The 22,964-nt window shown below is 43.8% G+C and overlaps 1 protein-coding gene across 21 annotated transcripts in view; it reads right to left on the reverse strand.

Annotated features, from left to right (window-relative positions):
- The window catches only part of KIAA1217 (KIAA1217 ortholog), a 276,224-nt gene that overhangs the window by 18,104 nt on the left and 235,156 nt on the right, over window positions 1-22,964 (reverse strand). For all 21 annotated transcript variants that reach the window (XM_036023224.1, XM_036023208.1, XM_036023194.1 and 18 more), the window contains 5 exons: window positions 21,999-22,165; window positions 10,093-10,268; window positions 5,375-5,505; window positions 4,688-4,835; window positions 843-1,290 (listed from right to left, as the gene is read on the reverse strand). In XM_036023224.1, the coding sequence (XP_035879117.1) occupies window positions 843-1,290; window positions 4,688-4,835; window positions 5,375-5,505; window positions 10,093-10,268; window positions 21,999-22,165 (1,070 nt within the window). The remainder of the gene's footprint in view (window positions 1-842; window positions 1,291-4,687; window positions 4,836-5,374; window positions 5,506-10,092; window positions 10,269-21,998; window positions 22,166-22,964) is intronic.

The raw sequence follows: 22,964 nt of genomic DNA on the forward strand, positions 1-22,964 counted from the left end.
TGAGACTACTGTAATAACTTCCCACCTATCTCCTTTAATTCCAGACCCGGCACCTCAATCAGTTCTGTATATAGTGTCCAGATTAATTTTCTGAAGATACCACTTTTTATCACTGGTTCAGGCCGCAGCATTCCTCTGATACCTACACAATCAACCCTAGACACCTCAGGCTGCTTTCCAAGCTCTCCCAAGTCAGGCTCTGGCCTGTTTTGCCAGCCTTATCTGCTCTTTCTCATTTGTGTTAAACAGGTTTGCTCACGGCTCCAGCCTTCGCTCCAGCATTCCTCTATCCTAGAATACCCTCCCCAGCCTTCTCTGCTTACCCAGATTCTACTTATTTTTGAAGATTGGTGGCAAACCCTCCCCAGGCCTGCATTCACCAGGGGCATGCTTGGGCCAGCTCCCACAGGATTAGGAGAGCTGATTCCCATGTCTTCCCAACTGAATGTTCTATGATGCTGTGTTCTGACTTGAAATCAGTGACGGTGGGAGTCTTCACATCACAAATTGGCAAATGCCATAATCAGGACTTTTTCCACCAGAGAGCTGGTTGTTAAACACTTACCATCACTCCACTGCCTCACCTTCCTCCTTGTTAGGCATTTATGCTTCTCTGCAATCTGATAACCCTTCCCTTATCCTGGCCATTGAAACCCACTTACAGTTTTAAAAAATCTGTCTTCTGTTGATATATTATTACATATATGCACATTTTTAAAATAAAAATATAACTCTGATACATATATGTCTTATCTCTATAGCCAGACTGTATAGTCTTTGAGGGAAAGGACCATGAGTTACCCTCCTTCATGGGGTTATAAAAGATAGAAAAAGGACTCTACCTCAATAGACACTGCCCTGTTCTTGGCACTGACACTGTGGATTTCCTCAATGAACAAGCTCTGCATGGCGGCACCATTCACGGGTGCCTGTGGGCACTGTGCTGCCTGTGCTGACTGCAGAGTGGAGCTCACTTCCTGTGTGACGGCTGGAGGGCTGGTTGGCTGAGGACCAGCCCCTGCAGGCGAGTGCTGGGCAGGGGTCAGCAAGGCAGAGGAGAGCTGGGAGGGCTGGATGAGCACTGGAGAGCTCTGTGCGCGGTGGACTGTCAAGGGCACCACATCCGCCTTCACGTCTCGAGGGGCTGCTGTGCCCTGGGGGGGCTGGCCGGAGGCCTGTGGTGCCTCCTCCTGGCCCTTCAGGACCTCCGCAGTGGTGGCCTTTTCCATAGCGACATACTGTGCAGCCTGCGCTGAATCTGTGCCTCTCAAGAGCCCATCGGTGACGTGTCTAGGAGAAAGCACAGCAGAATTAACTACTGCAATGGGTAACTCCCATTTTGTATGGAAGTATGGTATCGAATGCAGTGCCATCCCAAAGCCAGGCAAGATTTTCTTGCAAAATTACAATATTCTAAAACTCAGAGGAGCAGCTCAGGGTTGAGGATTTCCATAGCGACTTTCCAATGCCAGTGATTTACCCCCTGGTTATTTCCAGCAGCTGCTTTTTCAGTCATTTTCTCAGGAGATGGCTTGTTGTGCTCTGTCCACTAGCACTGGCATGCCCTGACACAATTCCATCACTGTCTGGGCTGGGGGGTTGGTTGGGGTGGGATGGTAGCATGAAGTGATCACGTGATTCTAACATCTTCTCCACCCAGTCTCTCCCAGAGAGCTCTCACACATGTTCAGTTCTAACTTCCAAAGCTTTCTAACATCCCACAGCATGTTCCTTTCACTGCCAAACATCTTGGGAGGGCAGTTTATGTTCTAATTCCTTCCATTCGCTCTTCCTGTAGCTCAGCCTGGTGTGATCTGGCTTCTTCACCTGGCCTTGACCAAGCTTCTGAAATGGCAACAGTGACACCAAATCAAGCAGCTGAGTTAGTCCTCATCCTCCTTTGCTCTTTGGGGTCATTTGATGCTATTTGTCCACCTCCACCCCTTGTGAGAAAGACATGGCCTTTGGGCTCATACTGACCTGTATCTGAATATCAGTTCTACCATGTTCTACTGATACAATGGCAGGAACGGTACACTTTCCTATAGATTGTAATGACAATGATGATGGCAGCAATGTTGGCGATGCCTTCCTCGGCAGTGGTGGTTAGGATCAATGTAAAGTCATACATGTACGACAATGTGAAACATGGTACCTGACCTTAATTTTCAATCTGTCTCTCATTCCCCTCTTATTCAAATGCTCTCTTTTTGATTTGTAAAAAGACACTGTATCCTATGACTCTCTTCTGCTACTCACTTCTCTATTTCTTTTGCTGTTTACTTTTCCTACCCTGTCCCTTCTATCCCCAAGGGCACCTAAAGATCTCTTCCTTCCTTCCCCTCTCAGTCTACCATGGCCATCTCTTCCATTTTTAATAATCATCTTCATGAAGGCAACTTCTGATTCCAAATCTCCCCTCCCTTCCTTCCTTCCGCCCCCCCCGTCCCTCCCTCTCTCCATCCTAGTTAGGCAGGGACACCCCTCTGTCTCCATCTCTTGATCATTTCTAAGTCTCCACACTTCTAAGTGCCTAGTGGGCAGCTATGTTTGGTTATCATTCCAGCACCTCAAATTCAACACATGTCAAAACATTTCATCTTCCCGAGCTGCTAAGTTGCTCTGAACTGTGACTGTCACTTGCTTTATCTTCTTTGCCTATTCTTGGGGTGCCATGCATATTCCCGTCTCCTTCACAGCCTCTCCACAGTGCCAAATACAGCACATTACACACAAGAGATACCAATATAAAATTAAAAGTATAAAGGCTGCTGATGGGCAGCCTGATGGCAGCTGGAATTTCTTTTATTTTCATTTTAAAAGTTACTTACCTGGGCTTGTCATTCTGACCACTGAGCATTACGGGACAAAAAATCCTACAACATTCAAAACACAAATCACATCTATTTTTAGAACTTGCATTCCCTGGAGATAAGACAAACACTGAGCTTCATCACAGTGCTGGCTCTAAAACTTTCTTTTAATTGTTTTTCAGAGAAGAGAAGGGAGAATGGGGCAGTGTTATGTGCCAGCCTGCTATCTATTTCCACTGAACAAGGGTGGTTTGTTCTAGGCTTTGTGGATGGGTTACCACACTTAGGTAAGAGCTTAATGAAGAATCCCTCTAATAGATTTTTATCCTACTGGAAGAAAAGGTTCCCTCTGGCAACTTCAAATGAGAGAAGCTATGCGAAGATGTAATTCAGGCACAGTTCCTTCCTGTACCTAGTCAGGTGTGGTCTCTGCAGGAGGCCACTGTGGTGTTCGGAACCCCTGTGGCCTCCTGGGACTCCGGCAGGTGATGATATGTTTCCATCTCAAAAGAGGCTCTTTCCTGAGGTCACTGTTACCAAAACAATTTCACTTGTTCCTAGGGCTAATAATGCAGCTGAAAGTCAGCTGCACATTTAATATATTTCTTTTATAAATTTGACCAAATGATTACACTTAGCTGTTAAAATTCTCCCAAGAAGCTGTCTTATATGTTACTTCTGTTTGTGACCTGCTCTCAAATCCGGTCTAGGAGCTGAAGGGTAACGTCTCTGCAGCTTCCCAGTTCTGTTAAAGAACTGAACACTCAAGGACTGCCACTGTTAGAAAACAGTTTATTTTGGTAGTTGTGTCTATTTCCCATGTGAGACAGGAACCCTCTTTATTATCATATTCTCAACACTCAATACCAGGGCTGGAACAGGTAGAAAGTCCAAATATTACTGATTGCCTGGCTGTGAGATCAGAACTAACTCTGATCTCTGGAGTCAAACCACCAGTTCATACCCCAGCCTCACCTCTGACCTGAAGTGAACTTCCTCAAAGCTCAGATTCTCCCTATACAACAGGATGACAATGCCTGCCCAGGGCTTTAAGTTAGGACCGAATGAGATGACACTGGCAGAGGGCTTAGCTCAGTGTCTCATCTGTAGAAAGTGCTCACAGACAGAAGCTATTGTTATGGTTGGGCTGAGAAGAAAGAGTTGTATTTGTAACCCAAAGACACAGTAAATAATGGCATATGACACGGCATTTATAAAGTGCCTCTGGCTGCACAAATCCTGCACACATATATGTTATCACTTTTTATGTGGGTAGAGTTCAAGAACTTTCTTTTCAGTGAAAGTCATGGATGATTCAGTGATTTGTTTTATTTCAGTCTTTCTTCTACCGTGACCCTCTTTTATGGGCAGGTACGGGTGATGTGGATTTCTTTCTCTTTTCTAGGTGGGATCAACAGTCTCTCAGATACTCTTTCAGTAGGTAACTCAAGAAAAGGCTCTACTTATTTTTCTTCATTTTCTTTGAACTGAAGCCAAATAATATATTTTGATCCATTCTTCAACTTCAAAATGTTACTGAGAGGAACAACCTTCATATGATCTTTTAAAAACATTTACTATGTTTACTAGTAAATTTTAAGTGCTAGCATGTGCCAAATGCAGCAAGCCTGTGCTGAAGAATCAGGACCTCAAGTCCTGCGTACAACAGAAATTCCAGGTGGGAAGGAGCTGTGGCTTCTCCTCAGGGCACTGGAAATTAGATGTGATACATCACAGAAATGGAGACAGGTCCCAGGAGACGGAGGAAGCCTGGGAATCCAAACTGTTCACCCACAATGTTCTCAGCACCCCCAATGTTCCCAGCAGCCGCCACCCACCCCCAGCTTTGCATGCCCCACAGGAAGCTCAGTCACCTCCGCAGCATGGTCAGGATGTCGGTCATGCTCCGTACTCTCTGCAGGAGACTGTCCAGCCGGTGCGGCTCCTCCTTCAGAAACCGCACTGCCTCCACCTCTATGCGCAGAATAGCTCGCATCTTGTTTTGTAAGGTAGGAAATTCTCCTACGGCCAAGAGCAGGGGCTGAGTTGTAGGGAAAAAGTCAGAACAGCAAGCTCCCGTCCCACACCCAACACTGGATAGGGTAAAGTGCACGGGGTTCATCAGCCACAGCGCCCTTCGCACATCTTCAGGTGGCAGAAGCATGCCAAGCAGAGATGGGTTAAAAATGACCGTGGGCAAGGGCAGGGCTCCTCTGGGCCACACTTCCTGTCTGTACATTTGGGATAAGGCCAATGGTCCCTTAGGGTTATCTTTAATGAATCTGGTGCATTGTAAGACCCCGATGAGGAACAACTGTCATTATCATTTCATCCTAAATCTTACAGCACTCACAACAATGTAAGCTTTAAGAAGACAGGGACATTTGCCTGTTTTGTTCAGTGGTGGATCCTGTGTCCAAAGCAGTGCCTGGCCCATGTAGTTGTTTGATGAATACTTGCATACATGAGTAAATGAATGAATGAAGCCCTCACCGTTTGACAGATTTTTAATAACCATGGGAAACGCTCTTCAGATTTCTCCCTCCAAGGAGGAAGCTCACCTTTCAGGGAAGCTACAGCTTCTCCCACTTGTCGCAGGAGGAAAGCCCCATCTTCCACATCTTTTAGAGTGACCACTCGGGCAGCCGATGCAGAGTCCTTCTTCAAGTCTTCAACAAGGTCTTCCAGCTCACTGGGGAAGCGAGCAGACCACAGATAGGCGTCAGCACCAAGGGCCGCAGAAAGCGCAGGCACAGCAGCACAGGGCTCACTGGGGCCCCCACTGCGCACTGTGTCCCACCCAGCCCACCTCTCCTTCCACCCAGGTGGTGGGGACACTTTTTAGAGGAGTAGCCTACTCTGGCTTAAAATGATGTGCTGAGGTGTCAGGCGAGTGCAAGTGACTTTGCCCAGGGCCTTGACAAAGGACCCACTTGTTATTTTCAGTGGCACTGCTGCCAGCTAAGGGAGGGATGTGTGTACTTTGTGATATGACAGAGGAGAGAGAGAGGGGGAGAAGGCTGTCATAGAGCAAAATGAGGAGCCGCAGATCAAGCTCCTCAAACTTGGCACTTGACGTTTGGACCAGATAAAGCTCTGCATTGGGGCCTGTCCTGTGCACTGAAGATGTTTAGCAGCACCCCTGGTTTCTCCCTACTGGGTGCCAGTAGCTCTTTTTCCACCTTGTGATAAACAAGAATGTCTCCAGGCATTATTAAATGTCCCTGGGAGAAGGTGGCAAACTCGGCTCTGATCAAACCTCTGATTTATACTGACTGTCCCATCAATAAGGATTGACTTTCCTTCCCCAGCTACAAAGAGAAGAAATGATCACAGACCGATTATACAAACACATACATGCACACACACACACAGGTAGAGTCATATACACATGCACGCGCACACACACACCTTAGGGTTCTGCCAGCTCCTAAAGAATTAAGGTCTTTTACTTAAGAACAAACAATCCTGTCACTCGGTCACATTAATAACCCCACCCTAAACACACATTTGTATCATTCCAATTTGCCCATAACTCCAAAGGAAAAACTCCTAGGAAAGAATTAGGAAGAGAACTTTGAGAGACAAGAGCCACTAGATGGCAGTAAGTGACCAGAGAGTCTAATCCTGGGGTCCTGAGTCAGGAGTGGGCCACAACTGCAAAATGATGGCCTGCCCAGACCCTTCCTACCAGGTGGGCAAGTTCTGGAAGGCGTGACAGCTGTGAGAGGGAGTCAGGCAGGGTGTCGCATGGGTTCAACAAAGACCATGGGGCAAACAACAAATTCATCCACCTCCAAGAAGTGGGGTGAAGTTTTTGCTGATGTCTTTCCTTCCGTTATGCAAAATGGACCAAAATTGCCTATAATCCCTTCAGATATGAAATGAGGCAACTTCAGGACCAAAATGGAAAGCCAGCTTCTCACTGTCTACATCTGCAAACTGCGGAAAGACACCCAGTGTTATGTGAACCCAGTGGAATGTTCCTACAGCTCCCAAATCCCTGAGGCGGAGGGAATATGTGCCCGCTCTCAAGAGTTCTAAATGTGGGTGGAAAGTTTCTTCCATTTCATAACCAAACAGAATTATCTGAATGTGCAGACCGAATGCACTGTCCAATCCTTTTAAACTTTGATGGAAGAGCTAAGACCCAAATGTTATCATGGTTCCATTAACAATCCTCCAGCCTGCCAGGTTGCAATTAATACTCTAAGAAACTGTCACCTGACCTAAAGTCAGTCAGCCTAAAATTCTATTTTAACCTCTGCTACACCACATGACTCTTGGGTTTCATAACCTCGCACAGAGAAACCCTGTCACAGTTTTCCCTCTGGGGATCATGGGACATACTCGAGTGTGCACTGATATTATCGTACACAACAATGGAGCTGCCCTTCATATACCTCTATCATAGATGAAGTGTTCAGATAAAATTTGTTCACCCAAAATATAAAAAGAGGCCATGGAGTTAAAATGAGTGCTGCAAATACTTTTTTAAAATAGTAATCAATATGATTTTTGAGATGTAAACCCCGGTCAGAAGCATGTCAGATGTTCACACATGCTGTGGTTTACAGGTAAATCCATTCTGTTTTGAAGTTGCCTTTCCTTCTATTTTGGTTAAGAAGAAGTATTAATTTATTGAAGTATATTTCATTTGACTGTTATGAGAAGCCCAATTATTATTTCCATGTAGAAACCCACCAAAGAGAAATGATCTTGATCCAATGTCTCTCCATAGTTTTAGAGCCAAATTTAATTTTCCTGCCATCTGAATGGCTCCCCAGCAACTTATGCTAACATGGCCCCCAAGGGAATGTATTTTCCTCTGTGTATGTAAGGAGGGGCGCATGTGTAAGGCATTTGTAAGGGGAGGAGAGGTGGGGACAAGGGAGACAGAGGGGGAAGGGGGCATATAATTGTTTTCCTAATGGTTCAGAGTTGAAATTTCCAGCTGTCTTTTGTAAGCTGTCCTTTCTCACCACTCTGATCCATCTAATCAGTCCCTTTTGCATTTGACTTATTTTCTCATTCTTGTTTCTACTGCTTGACTCAGGTCTTAATGGCTTTTGTCTGGGAGGTTAAAGTCGGTCCCGATATGATTTCTCAGATGCCAATTTCTTTCTCCTTCCTTCCGTCCTGCACATGGTGGCCCGGGGGCCCTACTGTCTGAAATACAGCTCTGATCTGTTACTTCTTTGATCAAAAAAGTGTCAGTGACCTTATCAGGCCAGGCAGTAACTCTTAAGTGTGAAGATGCTTCAAAGTCTCCCCTGTATCTTTGCAAAATATACATTCCTAAGGTCCATCCAGAGAAATTCTGAATCTTGGGTTGGGCCCAGACTTTCATGAAAAGCCAGAAATCCAGTCACGTGATCTTCCAATCTCAGCAAACACAGAACAAACAGGCATCAAGCAGTCATGCTGGGCATGCGTATGGTCTCAGGATGGGCAGGCACCATGCAAACAGAAACAGCACAACCCAGATACGACACATGACACATGATTGGTATTTTGCACCCACTCTGCCCCAAATTGGACTACTCCAATTTTCCAAGGATATCCTCTGCCTTCCCGGTCCCAAGACTTGTTGGTTTACAGGGATCCTCTACCTGGGAGGCCCCCTGTCTAGTCTCCACTACAAAATCCCACCTGTCTTCAAGACCACTTCAGTTCAGTTTAGCAAGCCTGTGTGAGGCCCTACTATGCCTGTGGTACTGCACTTGGCCTGGAGGCCTATGAAGAGTGACTTATTTCAGGTTAAGTCTCCCTGGTTCCTGGGGCTTGAGGCAACCCCTCCTTTATATAGTTAAACTGGCACCTGTACACCACGTGTTTTGTGCCATATGCATACTCCTATGTTCTGCTTTGCCAGACTAAAGTTTCTCAAGTGCCCTGTGCACAACTCATTCACGTATGGCCGTCCCTCAAAGCCACCGGTACAGTCCCCTCATGAAATGTGTGCCCCGCTCCCCCTCATATCTCATTCCCAGGCTGGTCTACTAGTCTCAGGATAATACTGAGATCAAAGATAACCTTTTTCAGTTGAGAAGCAAGAGTCATCTCAGCTAACCAATAAATACAATTTTTAAAATGAGGAAATTCACTTTTTCATAATTTAATTGGGAAATGTATAAAATATTATCAAAAGGCTGTATTTTTTAAAAGATGTCTTCAAGAAGACTCTTGAGATCTACTTTTTTTTCCCTTGAGATCTACTTTTTAAACACTTGAGTTATCACAAAAACATTTTAGACAACTAATGGCCTCATTGCCTCATGGTGAATGATTATAAATGCAAGAACTACATAAAATATTTTGAGATGTTGATGAACGGGGGTCAGTTTAAAATTTTTTGTAAAGTAAGAACCCAAACTGATTTCCTTTTTCCCTAGACTGCTACTGAGTGGGACAAGCTGATTGTCACCAGACCCTCTGGGTTGGCATCTGGGATGTGTTGGTGGCAGCTCCGCCATCAAACAGGAGATGGAGCACAGTGCTTTCCACCAGGAGACCTCGGTGACTCTGGGCATTTAGAAGCTGAAAAGAATTCAGAAGCTGCTCTCTTACAACCCCAGTGGAAGGTTTAAGCTTTCCAAGCAACAAGAGAATCACCAACACTAGGAGGAACTGGCAAGTTACTATTCATTACACCAAAAGGTGAAATAGTCCTATGATAAATCTCTGTTGCATAACAAAACATACATTAACATAAAAGATGCACTTGCCCTAGTGGCTGGGGAGTAATAAAGCTCTGCTCATTTCAACAAAGGGACTTGATAGATGCTTTCAATAAGAACCTCATAGAATCTGGGAACATTCAAGGAAGCATCTTTCATTCTGGATCAGACATACTTTACATTTAAATTCTTCTTTTGTGATTTAACTACAGTTGTATAATAGGAAGATAATTTTAGCTCTGTGTTATTTTGACTATTAGTTTTAATTTCTTGAGATTAAATGAAGACTTCCCATTTGTCACTGGGTTTTGCCATTTACTCCTTTTAAGTCTGTGTTGCTGAGCCCTGCAAAACAGTATGATGCTCCAACTTTTAAAGAGGCCGGCTCAATTACCTGAATATTGCTGAATTTCTTGGGCCTGGACAGAGGGCCGCTAAGTGCCCAGGGACACCCAAACCCAGCAGAACTCTAACTTGCATATAGTAGGTGCTCCATGAAGGGAGAGGGAGAGAACACTATCTAGGAAGGACCTCTCCCTTGGCAAAGACAAGTTTTTTTTTTCTGGTGAAACAGCTCTGCACACGTGACTGGTACTCACCACAACTTCTTGACGATCTTCTCCTCTTCGCGCAGGTATTTCTGTCTCTCTTGCTCCACCAGGACACGCTGACGTTGCACCGGATCCTCCAGTCTCTTCATTGTTTCAATCACTTTGCCACTGATTTCCAGCTCAGCCTTCTTCATCATTGCCCTCAGCAGCTCCTGGTTCTGCAGCTGTTGAACAAAGGAAATCAAGCTCAATTTGTTCTGCCTTACTGACACTGTGGTGAGTGCCTGCCAGTCTTCAGAGGCAGGTTAAAATAATCAGCCTGCAGCTGATTCTTTCTTTATTTCAATGAAAAAGGCAAGGACCAGAGGCTGTATATAGTATTACCTCTTCGGCCAACATCTGAATTTTAGCAGCCAACTGACAACCTGATTTTCATGTCTGAGCCTGCAAAAACTAGAATCCTTTCTTTACTCTGGGCAATGCATCATGGACAATGGGCATAAACTCTCAATGACATGTTTTTATAGGGACTGGCCAAGAGCACCAGGTTTGGACCCAAGCAGATTTTGGATCAAACCCCAAACCCTCTCCCTCAATACTTGAGATTCTGGGCCTGTTACTCGGATGATCTTGGTCTCTGTTTCCTTATCTCTAAGGATGAAGATTCCCTTCGCTTGGCAGGACTATTCTGAGGATTAAAGGAGATACTGCTTAGTACAGAACAGGTAGTCAACAAATGTTGATCTGACTATGGACTATTTCAGGATATCAGTTAAAAGAGAACTGTGTGCCTCTTGTTTATATGGGTCCATGTGCTAAACACCTAGTCATCACAGACCATTAAAGCAGTGTTGATGCCGATGGTGGCAACGATAATGATTCCAGATGAACCCAAGGCTCTTGGCAATTTACTTCTTTCCCTAGATCATAAGCAGGCTGTTTGCATGCATAAGACCACAATTTCCATACAATTTTCCACATGTTTTCTAGAGTACTCTTGTTTCTCAACCCAGAGAGTATAGGATGTCCAAGTGTGCATCCAGACTTCACAAAAATCTAGTTAAATACTTGGGTCCTATTTCCCAGATGTTGTTACATGTTTCCCTGCCCCAGGACATATATATCAACTGTCCATTATCTGCAAACTGAGGGAAACGCCATCTGACCATGTCACTACCTGCTTGAAACCTTCTGGCTTTGACAGTCTCTGAATAAAGAAGAAGCATTCCAGTGTGAGCCATCAGCAGAGCCCCCATCCAGGTTCACCATCAGCAAAGCACCCTGACCAACTGGCTACCCAGAGAGAGGTTGCTTGAGTTCAACTTCTAGTTTTACCACCTAGTGGCAGTATGACTGTGGCCAAGTTATCAATCTCTCTGTGTCCATTTATTTAAAAAAGTAGCAATAGTTCATATTTCACAGGCTGGTAATGTAGAGTCAGTGAGGCAATACGGTGCCTACAGTAGTGGCTGGCACAACCCTAGCTCTCAGTATGTACCAGCTATTGTTATCAGGGAACATAACTCTGGGGCAGGGCTGGTGGTTTTTTCTGGGAGGGAACCAGATCAGAATGTGCTACTCTTGGGTTACCTCCTCTATATGACTCATGGTCATGCTCTCATACTTCTTTTTATTGTGGTCTTAAAAGTAGTCAGTATATTGCTGGAAGTCACCACATTTGGAGACAATGCACAGAGGGCGACTTCCTCCTGTGCTCCCTGCAGCTCTGCCCACAAGGCACAGGGCGTGAAGGCCGTTTCCAACATGCCAGCCCCCTCACACTGCAAGTGGGGCAAGCTCTCTGCTCCAGTCACACGAACATAATTTCAGCTCTGATTGGCCAAGCTCCTTTCTGCCACAGGGACTTTGCACATGCTATTCCCACCACCTGGTTAACTTCTGTTTTCCATAGAGTCTCCAGGACACAGTGCCTGGCACATATCAGGCATTCAATAAATACTAAGTGAATGCATGAATTGTGTTAAGCAGCAATATCGGTAATAACAGGCAATAAAGATCTAAAAACTCTTTCCTAAGTGACAGAAACAGAGGGTGGCCCCTGGGCTCAGCTCTGACTGCAATGGTCGTGAAATACACAACAACACTACCTACTATCCAATGGTATACTCAAATTCAGTGCCATGTGTCAAATCCCACAGAGCTATGTCCTTTGGGTCTGGGGAATAAATGGTAATGGGTATGTAAGGGGCAAATAAGTAGATGATTAACTGTGTCTAGAAGTGGCTGATGCCTGGGTCCACCCCCAAGAGATCCTGACTTAATTGGCTCGAGGTGCAGCCTAAGAAATGAGAATTTTTAAAACTCCTCAGATGATTCTTGATGTGCCACCAAGGCTAAGCAACGTGGTTTAAACAAAGGGGGCTTGAATAGGTAGTTGACGTCACTGTGCCGTGGGCTGTGTGGCGCAGTCCTCTGCACCTCTTGCCTAAACCTCACAGACAAGCTCCAGTTAAGTTATGGTCCAGTTAGCACTGGGTAGATAGTAGCAGTGGCTGTCAAGCTGGAAATTACTGAAAGGCTATTTAAAATTCTTAAATCTGGAATTTGAAAGATGGATAAAGTGAAGCCTAAGGAGGTGAAATGACTTATTCAGAGTTGCTTAGGCAGCTGCAGGACAGAATCAGGATGGGAACTGGGTCTTTTGAATTCACCCCAGTAATCTCTCAACCACCATCTGCTAGGTAGAGAGCACCGGCAGCACGGCAGGGGCATGTCTGCTGTATTCCAAGGCACAAGCACAGTTTCTGGCACACAGTAGGTACGCAGCACATATTTGCTCTATGAATGACTCTCAGAATGATGTTTCTGAGAAGCCTGCAGACATATAAGAACGCAAATGCATGTAATATTCAAATTATTCAACTGATAATGAGACAGGATAGTAAGAAGCTGTTGCCTGGCAAGGGAAATAGGGAAACTGAGTCAGGTAGCTGAATGCAATAGCTGGACAACTTATAGCCAGGTGCAGCTGGTCACCAGGGCAGAAGGCACCTAGTGCCTGGCAGGGGGCAAGACTGGGAAAACAAAGACCTCACCCCCAGGGTAACCTTTCCACCCCTGGTCTTTCCTCCCTGGAGATAACATCTAGGCCTTAGTTGTATTTCAGCTCCAGAAAAGCAGCAAAACCAGGTGGGCGATGCCTGCATGAACTAGAAAGACTAAATGACCCCTTCCCTGACACTGACCAATCAGGGGAGACCACCACCCTGAAAGGGCACACCTGGAGACCAATGAATATTCTACTGAAACCCTCCCTGGAGACCTCTCCTAAGATTCTCACCTGCAAGAGATAAAAGTCTCAAGACAAAGGACTCAGTGTGCACTGTCCCTCTGGAGAGCAGCCTGTGCCATTCCCTTTCCTTCCTCCCCAACTTCTTTCCCCACAGGCACGAGTCTCCTGAACTCGAAGGCAATAAGCAGCTGGCAACTCATCCCAGGCTAATCCCCTGAATCTGTCCCCAAGGCCCCCTTTTCTCTGTCTGCCCAGTGAGCTTAGTTATCCCAGCCTATGCTCAATGCTAAGCCCTTCCCTGTTTCACTGCCCCAGCTTTACTAAATGGATCCTCATAGTCACCTGGACTCATGCTGTGAAATCTTTCCTGCACGAAGTCGAGAACCCACACACACACTACAGATTGGCCTTAGGCAGACCTGCTCAGGGCCGGGCCCCTGTCTGGTAACAGTAACGTGGTCAGATCATATTCACATTATTCCACTCAAAAAGGAGGGGAAGGAGAGACCCCACTGGAGTTTCAGGCTGCATAACCGTTCTTCCCAGAGAGAGGGGCTTATGGAATTTTCTTGACCACTGGCTGGCACAAGGGCAACACTGAGTTAATCATGAAGGAACAAATGTGCACAGGTGGTCTTTCCACTCTCCTCTAGTTCTGCCCCACCCCCGCCCTGCCTTTTGTTCTCGCCTTTGTCTCCAGGACTTCATCCCAGCAGCCTGTGATAAGGTGCTGAAGGCAGCATGTGGCTCAACACCCCTCTCTAAATGCTTCACATAAATTAGTCATCAGCACTTCCAGTCATTATGTTTATTTTGGCTTAGCAGAGAAGTTTGCAAACAATAAAATACAGATGCTCATAAGGACATGGACAATAGGGTGGGGAATGACTGGTGGAGGCGGGGGCTGGGCGGGGGAGGAGGGCAAAGGGGTTAAAATTAGGACAACTGTAACAGAAAAATAATAAAATATTAAATTAAAAAATACAGATGCTCCTCAATTTACCAACAGGATTAGGTCCCCATAAACCCATCATAAATTGGAATTATCATAAATTGAAAATTCATTTAATACACCTAGCCTATTGAACATCGTAGCTTAGCCTAGCTTACCTTAAAGGTGCTTAGAACGCTTACACTAGCCCACGGTGGGGCAAAGTCATGGAACACAGTGATTTTGATGCAGAGAATCAGTTCACCTTCATGATCACGTGGCTGACTAGACACTGCCTGGCATCAGGAGAGAGGATAGGACTGCATATTGCTAGCTCGGAAAAGATCAAAATTCAAAATCTGAAGTACAGTTTCTACTGAATTTGTATCACTTGCACACCATTCTAAATCGAACCATTCCAAGTGGAGGGCCCTCTGTACAGCTATTTAAAGTGCACAAGTCAGTGAGTTTTGACAAATGTATATACCAAAGTAATTGCAATTAAAAAGAGATAATATTTTTTATTACCCTAAACAATTCCTTTCTGATTTTACAATCAATCCCTGAAGCCCTAGCCCAAGAAACAACCAATCTGCTTTCTGTCCCTGCAGATTTAGTTCTTCCTGTTCTACAATGTCACAGAAATGGAATTATGCAATATGTAATTATTTGAGTCTGCCTTCTTTCAGTAAGTATGTTGTTTCTGAGATTCAGCCATGTTGGTTTAGTAGTTTTTCTTTTTAATGCAGAGTGATATTTCATTGTATGGATAGATCCACTGCATGATTTTGTACATTGTATGTGCTAAAATTTTTATATTTTTTACTTATTGACTTGATTCTGGTGATTTTACTGAAATTCGCTTATTTTTGGTAGCATTTTAGAAATAAATTCCATTTGATTTTATACAATCAGGTCATTTGTAAGACCAATTAACACTTTTTGCTTTCCTATCTGTATGCTTTTTTCTTTCTTTTTCTGACCTTATTGTGTGTGCGAGGGTCTTCAGCACAGCTTGCAGTGGGACGGCAGCCTCCCTTGGCCTTGTTCTCGATTTTATGGGGAAACACGTGCTTAGTGTTTTACCACTAACTATAGTTTTTACAGTGTTTTTCCTTCTCCTTGAGTGTCGAGGGTTTTTATCATAGGTATTGAATTTTGTCTTGGTTTTCTTTTGTTCACTTATTGAAACATTATTTTCCTGTGTTATTCTGTTAATAAGATCAAATACACTGATTTATTTTTCTTTCATATTAAAACAATCTTGCATTCCTAGGATAAAACCAAGGATAATGTATCTTTTTTGTTGAGAATTTGCTAAACATATTTTCTTGAGAGATATTGGTCTATGGGTGTTTTTTTCTTATAATTGATTGGCTTTGCTCTAAGGGTAATCCTAGCTTCAAAAAATGAGCTGGGAAGTGTGTTTTACTTTCTGAAAGAGTTTTTATCTTTCAATATTTTAAATTTGTCATTCCATTGTCTTCTGACCTAACTTTTATCTCTGGAGAGAAGTCAGTGATAATTCTCATTTTTGTGTTCTTTCCCCTCCTCTGGCTGCTTTGGAGATTGTTCTATTTACTCCTGGTTTTTAGTAATTTTATTCCAATGTGCTTTAGCGTGGTTGCATTTGTGCTTGTCATTCTAGGATTTATTGAGCTTTGTTTGGTCTGTGGATTTACAGTGTTCATCACATTTGGAGAAATTTCAGCCATTACTTCTAATGTTTTTCTCTTTTCCCTTAACTACTTAACATTTTTCCACAAATCACTAAATTTTGGGTTGTTTTCCTCAGTCTTTTTTTCTTTATACTTCAGTTTGGACAGTTTCTATTGTGTCATCATGTTGAATGATGTTTTGTTTCAGTAGTGGTTAATTTTCTACTAAGTCTATGCAGACATTGTGTTTTTCAGTTCTTTAAAGCTCCACCTAGATATTTTTTATATCATCCATTCTTGTCTCGCTGTGTCCATGTTTTCCTTTAAACTCTTTAGAAAAATTATAATAGCAATTTCAAAGCCCTTGTTGCTGATCTTATTATCCCTGTCATTTCTGGTAGATATCTACGGATGGGTTTTTCTTAAGGTTATGGGTGACATTCCTCAGAATCATCACATGTCTAGTAATTTTTTTATCGGATGCTGGGTATGCTGTTCTGGCTCTCGTTTCCCTTTACAGAGAGCTTTCTCTGGCTGTTGTTTCAATGACTTGTGGATCATTTTTGTTCTTTAGAGCTTGTTTTTAATCTTTGTTATGAGGAATCTAGGGTACTTCTAACTCTAGGGCTAGTTTAGTCCTGAGACTGAAGCCTGGCTCTTCTCTGTTCTCTAATGAATATCCCAGGTGACCAATGAAGACTCTTCACTTCCGTTTGTCAAACTGTGAACATCTTGCAGGCCTCTGTGAGCTCTGGGAATTTCCTAATTTACAGCCTAACATTTTGTTTTTGCCTCACTTAGTGGTCTTTCACACTGCACACACTTGGCTTATTATTCAATAGCAGACCCACAGAATTACATAGTTCTTTCTGCGCAGAGCTCCCTCTTGTTTGGTACTCCACAAGTTCAGCTCTCGACGTTTAGATAGTATCTCCTCAACTAGGAGTGCCAGTGTTACTCTTGGGTTACCCCTTTCAGAAGCCTGAGTGAATTGTGGATACAGATCCATTGTTTCCATTCTCCTGAGGATCACAATCATGTTGCTTGTTGTCCAAGATTTAAAAATAGTTGTTGCATACTTTTATTTATTTTTCAGTTTTCTAGTCGTCAACAGTAGGGAGGCAAGTATAGTTCAGTACCTCCTCATTGCTGAAAAAGTATGTTTATTGTAAATGCCATGCCCTGACATTTATATGAAAATACTTCAGAAGAAATAATGTGCTTGGTCATTAAAAATTTAATTGGGCCAAATAAGCTATCCATATGAACTCAATTGAGAAAGTAGGAGCACAGTGGGGTGAAAATGGAGACAATGTACTTGAACAGTAATAAAAAAATTTAAAAAAAAAAGAAAAAGAAAGTAGGAAACTACTTAAACCTAATTCCACCCACCTCAATATAGATATATGGTATACCTCATATACTCAATCTTGGTTTCTTAGGTAAAATTTAAGACTATTGGTCTTGTCAACCACATGGTTAAACTGAACAATATTATAATTGAACTCCTTTTGCTGCCTAGCAGTGACACTGAGCAGTGCTGCTACCACAAATCAGGAAGTTTTGTGATGACAGCCAGGCCCCACAATGACTCCTGGACACCTGGGAAAGTTTCCTAGGCTCTCAGGACAAGGTAACAGGGATACCTGGTCACAACTCCATGTTATCTGGGAGAAGTCTCCCCATCTTAGCTGGCCTCTGTGTGAAGATTTGACTAGGGTTTAGCACAAAGCAGGGCAGTCTAACTGTCAAATCCAATACCAGCTTCATTTACTGGGTCTGCTCAGCGTGGGCCGACCTCTAGTGTGCTCTTCTGAGGGACACACACTTCCATGACCATTATTTGGATGTCAGAAGGTAAATGATACTCCTGCATATTTCTGTGAGTCACTCTTATAAAAAGACACCTTAAACCCTGACCAGTGTGCCTCAGTTGGATGGATATTGTGCTGCAAAGCAAAGGGTTGCTGGTTTGATTCCCTGTCTGGATTGTGACCCGAGTGTGAGACGCAACCAATCAATGATGTTTCTCTTGCTCATTGATTTCTCTCTCCCTCTCTTTCTCCCGTCCTTCCCCTCTCTCTAAGAATAAATAAAATCTTTAAAAAAAATAAAAATGGGGCACTAAGTTCAGAATAACCCTATTTTTTATTTATCAGGAAGCAGAATAAGGAAATAGGGACCAAGAAAAAAAAAAAAAAACTGTGGGAATTAGAGAAGGAAGGATGTATCCATTCTTTCTTTAGCCAAGTCTCATCTGGCCCCCACCAAACTTGTTCCATCTCTTCCCAAAGTTTATCTCTCCCCTCAGCCAACAGAGAGGGGAAGAACTACAGTCACTTCTGTGAATACAGGATTAATTGGTAAGACCCAAGTACTGTGGCATTTTGGGAGAAAGATGTAGTTCATCATTTTTTCCCAAATCAACAGTAAAGGTAATAGACAAAGGTAATCATCTTTTGAAGGGAGCATTTGTTAGGTACAAGACCTTCACCTGTCCACTTTAATATTACTGCCAGCTAATGGCAGACCCAACTGTGACCTGAGAATGGGAACACAGCAGTATAAAGTTCCATATAGCTCTTGTAACAACTATAAGTCAATAGAAAACACATATGACTTGCCACTGGGAGTGAGGGGCATAGCTTCAAGTGAGGACTTTAAAGTCAGTGGGTGTGTCTTTCACACTTTCAGGGTGGCAGAAACCCCATTTGTTTCTGCTTCGCCCTGTGATAGCTGACTGAGATCTCAACATTTCCAAGAGGCATCACAATGAGCTGAGCAGTCATAATACAGGAGAGCGTTCTCATTGTGGAATATTCTAGAATCAGCAGTGCCTGGAACATTCTGGAATCTCACCCTGGCACATTCTAGAATCACCAGTGCTTGGCCCCTGGCCCATACCCATGAAGTCAGACTCTGGCAATAGTGCTTGAGTATCAGTATTTTTGTTAAAGACCTCAGGTGATATTAATGGCAGCCGGGATTAAGGCCATTCTCTTATACTGATAGTTCATGCGAACCTGGACAGCAGCGATGACATAAACAATTTCAATGGTTTTCTTGACCTGTTTAGGCTCCTTTGCCTCCCTTGACATTGTTTTTGCCCCGTTTAAATCTACCTACCCCACTGTGTCTGCATCAATTTCTTTCTTTTTCTTTTTTAAAGAATAATCCATCAAGTCAGAAAATGAAATGCTCAAATAGGAAATGCTCTACAGTCTAGGATTTTCCAGTGATTTAATTATCTAATTACTGGAGCTGGCTGCCAAGCACAAATGATTTCATTCAGTCTCACTATTTTATAACACAGTTCAAAGAACATTTGAATTTCTAATTCAATTTTTGTTCTTTTGAGACTATTCTACAGAGTTTTGTATATCTCTAATGATAGCTCCATTATTGGACTTATAATCACTTTGGGGTTGTACTTCATTTGTGGAGTATATAACACATATGCTGAAGGAGGACTGGTGCTGAGATGGCTTAATTATTCTAACTCGTTTTGTCTTCAATAGACTCCCCTGATGGAAAAGACAGGGGTTTGAAGGGAAGGAAAGCTGGCAGAGACTTAGGATCCAAGGACTGAGGCTGCCACAGCAGCCGGCTTAGGAGACAAGCTGCTTATCTTTTCCATGTGATTTCTCTTTAGAATTGTAAACACTTCTAAGCTCCAGAACACGCCTGCTCACTGTTCCTCACACCCCCATAGCCAGAGAAGAGCTGGGCAGTTCTGGGAAGTAAAGTAACGTGTGTGGTTAAGACAGCATTCCCAGACCTTGACTGGAGAGCTGCTTTGTTTGAGAAGCTATGATTCTGCAACTGAGCCTCCACAGTTCAAGGGTTGCAAGGAGTGGCAAATTGTGGGAGGTTCCTCCCAGCCAGCCAGAGGACCAAACAATGCCAGACACCTACAGGGTGATATCACAGCCACACACATCACAATCTGGGTATCAAATTCACCACACTTCAGCCATGTTTATCCTACAGCAATTCCAGCCCTGCTCTCAAACGTACAAGTGTTCACTTTTGAAAGCAGTAGGCAATACCATACAAATGATAGATCTAGGAATTGTTTTTCTTGTGAGGGTCCACTGAGGAGTGACAATTTCCAAATGGCCAGCAGGTGGCAGTACAAGGGAGGAGTAGTGTGAGAAGGGGCTTACCCTCCATAAACCCCAGGTTAAGAACCTGGGAAAGGACAGACCCTCTGGGTCCTGCACATGTGTTGTTTGGCTTGCAGAGCACTAAATAATTGGGTTTTAATTATTTTACATTAAAAAATGAATACAGGCCCTGGGTGGTGTAGCTCAGTGGATTGAGCACAGGCCTGAGAACCAAAGTATCGCCCATTTGATTCCCAGTCAGGGCACGTGTCTGGGTTGCAGGCCATATCCCCAGTATGGGGTGTGCTAGAGGCAACCACACATTGATGTTTCACTCCCTCTCTTTCTCCCTCCCTTCTTCATCTCTCTAAAAATAAATAAATAAAATCTTAAAAAAATGAATACAGATATTTCACATAAAATGTATATTTCCTGATTTTCTGGAAATGCTAAAATGTCCAGGGACATGAACTCTAGTGTCCCTAGACATTCTTTCAGGTTAAGAGCTGCCTGGGGTTGAGTGGTGACTGTTCTTTCAAGGGGCCACCTTGCCATTGTCTCTCCTCCGCTTCACTTGTTAAGTTACTGCCTGGATGCCGTGGGCATTGGACTTTGTCACCAGGTGCACACCCTCAGCCTAACCCATATACTTCATTTCATTGCAGTCTTTAAAATTGCAAAGCAAGGAGAAGCTAATGCAAAGGATGGGGAACGTCACAAGTGACCTGGTTCAGGAAAGGATTTAAATGAATTTGCATGGGACATGCAAGGTGTGTGGGATGTTGCCTGAGGGACAGTGTAGCCTCAGAGATCTGAGCACTGGGCCATGTTGTTGGGTGCACTGGACCTTACAATCTCTGACAGGGCCTCCTTTCAAGGTCCCTGGCTCTCTGTTTATTTTCTGGTAGGTACAGAGGGAGTGGAAATCTTCTTGGCCTAAGAAGATGGTGACAAATGTAGGGCTCATGTACCTGTGAGCTGAAGGGAGGAGGGGCTGACCTCTGAAGCCCTTTCTTTATTGGACCTCTCTGGCTGCAGGGGTGACACCCCATTGGCTACTATTGATGCCACACCCGTGTGGCTGCTCCAGGCTCCTGGGTGGTTTCATCTTTTACCAATATTTGAACTATGAACTTCTCAAAGTCAAGGAAGCTGCCTGAGCATAGTCTGAGCCAGCTCTGCGTCCTCAGTGATCAATCTCCTACTGAGGGCGGGAGGCATCAGGAGGCATGAGGCTGACACACAGAGCAGACACATGACCTCAGGAAGAGAGGCACCACCCCAGCTGCTTAGTACCCACAACCAGGAGGTACATTATTCTGCTTTGTCAGATTTATGGGACTTGCTCACCAAGATTCATGACACGAAGGGTCATTTTCTCTCCCTTTTGGTTCCCACATAGTGTACATATTCCTCAACAGTGGAAAAGGGTAAGTAAAATATGGAACATACTATCTAGATAAAATGCAGATGTTTTTCTCAACAAAATCATCCATGATGCCTTCTTTTCCCTGTGGATTAATCTTCTGGTTTACACTTATATTTCTAAGTATATCATAGTTTCTTGCAAAAAAAAGTTAGCTGACTGTCTCGTCATTGTGCCTGCTCATTGCAGAGAAGCCAGGAGCCAAAACATTAAGCTAGAAGTCTTAACTGCCTGTTTGAATGCTCCAGTTGCTCCACAGGGCTCCTTTGCTTTAAGCTGTCTCCTCAGAAAAACACCTTTTAATGGCCTTTTCATGTGTAAGAAAGAGCAAGCAGAGCTGGAAAAAGTGGTTTTATATTGACTGTGGTTGCAGTGGAAGGCTCTAGACTAAGACTGTGTGTGTGTGAGGAGGAAAGCATGCCTTTATGGTTCTACTGTTCATGTCTTCAGTTCACCTGTAGGAAAGGATGGTGGAAAGAACCCTGGGAAGGTACCTGGGGCTGGGAATGTGGGAGGAGGAGAAAAGTGACTTTGGGCAACTAAGACAGATGACATTGACTACAAGGAATGCCGTCTGTACCTGGAGCTGTCGCATCTGCTGCAGCTGGAGCTTGAGTTCCGCCACACTCCGCCTCATGTCGAGCAGGCTCAGGTGGACAGCCGAGGTGCTGGGGGGCAGGGGCTGGCTGAACGGCCCTGTGGACTCCAGGGTGCCAAGAGTCTTCCCACCAGAGACATGGGGAGTTCCTATGAGAAAAGAGCAGCAAAGAACCTAAGAAAGCCAGAAAGGAAAGTCTAAGCAAAGTCCCATCCCCAAACAGATGACTTGGTAACTCTAAAAATGTCCATTGCCTTCATTGGGAAAAAATTATGTTGGTCCTCTAAATGGCAAAATACAAAATTAAGTTTAAAGAAATTATGGAAACTTCATGCAGTGTTATAGCATATAGTCTGTAAAAATCATGTTCCTCACTGCCAAAGGGAGGCAGATCAACGCAGTATTTAAAGCACGGTTAAGGAAGCTAGCTGTCTGTCTGTCTATCTACACATCTTCTTTAAATGTGCAAGTTTGCAAAGAGAAAAGATCAGATGTATACATAGGAAAGAATTACCAGTATCTCTAGCTGTTGGTGTTCCATGAGTTTTATATTTTTTATATTACTACTTTTTCTACTTTTAAATCTTCATAGTGAATATCTATAATTTTATAACAGAAAAATAATTTTAAAATTCTGGGACCTAAGTGTGTCCATAGCTATTTCCTGCAGGCAATATGCATCTGGGAACCCCAGGAACCCCAGGAACATGCATTTAGTTCTGAGAAGAGGTTTGGCTGATCACTGAGGGAAAACTAGTAAGAACTCAGTATTCTCCTGAATCTTTTCAGCTTTCCCAACCTAAAGACAGATGGGCAACTTAGACAGATGGGCAACTTAGAGCAGTAAAGAGCAGGACCTCTGCCCCCATCTTGTTTAGTGAGAAAATCAGATGTGATATGAAAAACCGTTAGGAGAGGGATCAAAGCAGCAGAAAGAAACTCTTCCTA

This window comes from Phyllostomus discolor, chromosome 1, assembly GCF_004126475.2.
Source record: "Phyllostomus discolor isolate MPI-MPIP mPhyDis1 chromosome 1, mPhyDis1.pri.v3, whole genome shotgun sequence".
NCBI classification, from domain to species: Eukaryota; Metazoa; Chordata; class Mammalia; order Chiroptera; family Phyllostomidae; genus Phyllostomus; species Phyllostomus discolor.